The sequence below is a fragment of the Myzus persicae genome, unplaced genomic scaffold (genome assembly GCF_001856785.1).
Source record: "Myzus persicae strain clone G006 unplaced genomic scaffold, MPER_G0061.0, whole genome shotgun sequence".
Lineage (NCBI taxonomy): Eukaryota > Metazoa > Arthropoda > Insecta > Hemiptera > Aphididae > Myzus > Myzus persicae.
Genome location: NW_019104401.1, coordinates 23,637 through 28,052, shown reverse-complemented (window position 1 = coordinate 28,052; position 4,416 = coordinate 23,637). Strand labels below are relative to the sequence as shown.

Genomic DNA, 4,416 nt, shown 5'->3' with positions numbered 1-4,416 from the left:
TTAGTATAAATAATAATTATATAATGCAGGTCACGTGACTCATTTCATTTAAAATATAAATTACCACCACTCGTCCACGCGTGCGCTCACTGTATACATAGTTGTTATTAACTATTTTAAAAATAACTGACAACACTGCGTACTGCAAAATACTCATGTATTTAGTTCATTGAACGCATGTATACAAACGTTAAAAAACGAATAGAACGCGCACGATTGATATTTTGGCGGTAACTCTGTTAATAGGCTTTGTTAATTATTTGTTACGTTAGCTTTGATCATAAATGCGTGCGTACTTGCCTTGCGTTGCTTGCGTTGACCGTTGACTGTTTTTTTTCTCGTAAAGTTATAACGTGTCACGTGTGTTGTAGTTTATTATTGATTTGATATTTTGATTTACTTTTTACGTCCTGTACAACAATAATGTCAAGAAATATGCGATCTACAGGTCGAAGTGAAGAAACCGAAAAAACTGATCTTTTGGTAAGTACCTATACTATACATACTTACATATTATAATACCTTTGTTTATATAATTTAGTAGAGGTATGTATTTTATATGAGTATCAAGTATCAACCCAATGCAGGATTTAGGGTTTTAGAGCTCACAGTTCACATATCATTTAGGTATAAATAGGTTAATTAATAGATGAAGTATTCACATATGTATCATAATTATTTAATTTAAACTACTGCTAAATATTGAAAATACTTATTCTAGGGAGACACCTTATCAGTTGAATTTTATGTGAGCCCTATAAACTCCTAAATCTGGCCCTGTCTAATATAATTGATATTTTAATTATTGAGTATCGATAATTTAACTTGAAAATGTCATCTTTATTATTCTAATAGATAAAAAAGGAAATTATAAAGCTGATTTAAAATAATAAAATGTTAGTGCATCTACTATTTATTATCTACTATTTTTTTGACAGAAATATTAAAATAAATGGTATTTATACAAACTTTTACTTACACAGATTGTAAGTGTTAACAAATGTATAAATAATAATAATATTTTACCACCATCATACCTAGTGAGTGAAGTTTGTACATACAAGTTTAAGTGACTTTAAAACCGTCCCAAGTGACATAGTTTTACAATATGTCTCAATTATAATATAACTTTAAAAACCTTCTACAAAAATATAATTATTTTATGTTATTATAGGTATAATATATTCTATTAAAATTAAAAATTAATTTTTCAGTGGAATGTTGTAACATTTTTGGACTCAAAAAGTTGTTCAGTAGTGCCCCAAAGTTGGCTTGTTAAAAATCCAGGATCTATTGTTAGATGTAAATGGCCTAAACATAAAGTTACTAACAAAATGATAATGAAATATCAAAGACCCTCCGAGGACTGGTTAGAATATGATGTTAAAATTATTGGTTTACCTTATGGTAAGACAAATTTGCTATATTTTAAGTATTATATATATATCCATAAAATCTAATTACTATTTAATCTATTATGCAGTTAATAGTTATATTAATAATATTTATGGATAAGTATTTTTTTTTTTTATTAAAACTTTTACTATAGATTTTTGACTAGATACTTTCCTACCAATGATATTATTGTGTGATGATCATTATTATTATATTTAGGTATTTATAAACCTTAACATTAAACCATGTATATCAACATTTAAATTAAACTATATTCATACTTGTTTAATTTTATTGATTTTTCAAAGATTCTTATGAAGATGCTCTTAGTCGTGAACGTTTGTTAATTAATGAATCCTCGTCAGAGACTGAACCAATCCAATCATGTAGTATAAAAAAAAATAAAAAAAATCAAAAGGTCAATTTTCTTAAAAGAAGCCTGTATGACCTAGAACATAATTCAGAAACAATGACAAGTGGTATTGTTAAAATTAAGATATATATATTTAATAAATTACATGATTTTTATTTAGGTATCAATTTATTATTTGTCCTTATGCAAGTAGGTACCTTCTTAGATTTTTATTTCAAAGTCGTATGCCATTCCACTACTGTAAATTCAGTTAGTTTATAATTATTATAAAATCAAGAATTTTATTAATTTTTTTTTATTAAACTGCAAAAGTATACTCATAATAGTTTACATTTCATTTTTTTTTAGTTTAGCTTTTTATACATTCTTATGTATTATTATTATACTTAACTTATCATTCTTATTATTCATCCAAATATACATTTTAAGATATATATAGGTATAAATAATAAATTGTTCTATATTAATAACAATACATTTTATATAGATAGCAATTCTGAATTATTTATATTTATATAGCAATGGATTTAGGTGATATAGCATCTATAACAATATTAACAATTTATATTTATATTTAAAATTATTTTAAAAGTTATTTAATTCTATAATAATTACTCATAATTAGATGATACAAGCCCAGAATATACTCCAATAAAGATCACAAAAATGTCTGGTGCAGAAAATATAAATGGATCACCGATAAATTTAAGATTATCTCCAAACATTATATCTGGTATAAGTGCTTATTGAAAGATATTATACTTATTCATGTTATTAAACTAATTAGAGATTTTCAATTTTTATTTTTTTATTTTAATCAGAAGCATTTAATGTCTTAAATAATAGTTGTTTGGTTACAAACAACTATAGTGATGAATTAAATGTTGACATTCAGAATTATGAAAGTACTAGTAATGCGACCCGACGTCAGTTATTTAGCAATAATGATGACCATATTGAAAGTACCAGCGGAATTTATCCTGAAAATGATAGAATTCAAAGTAATTCATTACAGAGCTCTTTAGGTATTTATAAATTTACATAGACATTTTTTTATGTTTCAGTAACTTATTTTTCTTAAAAAATTATTAAATATATTATATACAAATAAGTTATGATATTTATTATACAACTATAACTATTATGCGTATATCTCACCATCTTTTCTTATTGAATTTTATATGATCATAAGTTTTCCAGACTAAAGTTATAGACTTATAACTGTTTATAAATGTATTATTAACCATAATAAGCTAATTATTGTTCTAGTTGATGATTATAGTTCTCATGAATTATTGAAAAAAATACATGGAACAGTAGTTTCAATAAACATGTATGTACAAAGGTTGGATGCTAGAATTGATAGATTGGAAAAGAGAAATTTGTTTGTTGAAAACAATTCATCAAAAATGACTGCCTCTTCTTTTGATGATACATTTTTGAATTTGTTTCCTTTAAAGTCGACAGAAGACTTAACTAGTATTGAGCAAATGATAATGAATGATAAGGAATTTGAATTTAAAATGGTAGGTTTATTATTTTCTAACTTTGATAAATATTAATTATAATTATTGTGTTTACATGTTTTGTAAAATTTAAATTAAAAATTTTTTTTATCAATTTAGTGAAATTTCAGTATAAGATATTCTATTATTTTTTTGTATTTATTTATTCTTGCAATTTATAAAAATGGTTGTAAAGATTAATAATATAAATTATTAAAGTAAATGCATTAATAATAAATTATATTATTGTGTATTTGTACATGTTTTATATATTAACTATTATTGGATGTTAGAAATCTTACATGGAAATTGTTGGCGGTACAGATGCTAAAAATTTAATTAAAAGGAATTTACAAAGATTATTTTCTAATGCATTGGCTAAAAAATGTTCTTGGACTGGGTCTGGTAGAGATAGTGAAACTAGAGAAGCCAATCACAAATTACAAAGCTTAAAAATCATGGCCTTTATGTTAGGTAGTAAAATTTTTTTTTTTAAATGTAATGTTATGCTAAGTGAAGTATATTATTATTATATTTGATTTATTATTAGAGTTATGCAGACTTAAATTCAACTGTACTGATTGTGAATTTGAAAAAAATATTAAAGATTGGTTCAGACATGGATATCAGAGATATAAAAGAGACCTTGAAAAAAGCACTGAATCTTAATTTTAATTACCTTCATCGATACTCAAATAATTAAAATACATTTTAACATTTAAAAGTAATGTATATTATAGTGCTTATTGTTTGTTGCAAATATTATTTAATATTACATTCCTTCTTATAATATGTCTATTGAATGTTACAGAATAAAACTCAACGAAAAAAACGTACCACAATATCAACTATGTCGAGCAGAAATTTTAAAAGATTAGTTTCAATGGAAATCAGTCGCCTAAATCCTCTTAATAATAATTCATCAAACACTACTGCAGCTTGGTCAAATGAACCTTTTGCTAGCAATACAAATCTTTCACCGGTAATGCCTGTTATAAAAAACAACTGTCTATTAAATAGTGATAATAATTCTACAATAACAAATAATATATGTGATACTATTATACCACTGTCCAATGTAAAGAATCAAACGACAAATAATATTGATGTTGACAAAGAAATTTATCCCCAAAAAAATGACTT

General features: G+C 24.4%; 1 protein-coding gene across 1 annotated transcript; it reads left to right on the top strand.

Moving 5' to 3' along the window:
• On the top strand, positions 1–3,997 carry LOC111041917. The gene is made up of 8 exons (XM_022326374.1): positions 1–483; positions 1,215–1,407; positions 1,704–1,874; positions 2,394–2,501; positions 2,590–2,793; positions 3,038–3,294; positions 3,567–3,747; positions 3,824–3,997. The coding sequence occupies exons 1-8, from the start codon at positions 424–426 to the stop codon at positions 3,940–3,942; spliced, it is 1,293 nt and encodes a 430-aa protein (XP_022182066.1). The 5' UTR covers positions 1–423; the 3' UTR covers positions 3,943–3,997.
• Positions 3,998–4,416: the final 419 nt, after the last annotated feature.

Coding starts and splice junctions, on each gene's coding strand:
- LOC111041917 (XM_022326374.1), top strand. CDS start 424: ATGTCAAGAAATATGCGATCTACAGGTCGAAGTGAAGAAACCGAAAAA. Junction 484..1,214: donor CCGAAAAAACTGATCTTTTG/GTAAGTACCTAT, acceptor TTAATTTTTCAG/TGGAATGTTGTAACATTTTT. Junction 3,748..3,823: donor AATCATGGCCTTTATGTTAG/GTAGTAAAATTT, acceptor ATTTATTATTAG/AGTTATGCAGACTTAAATTC.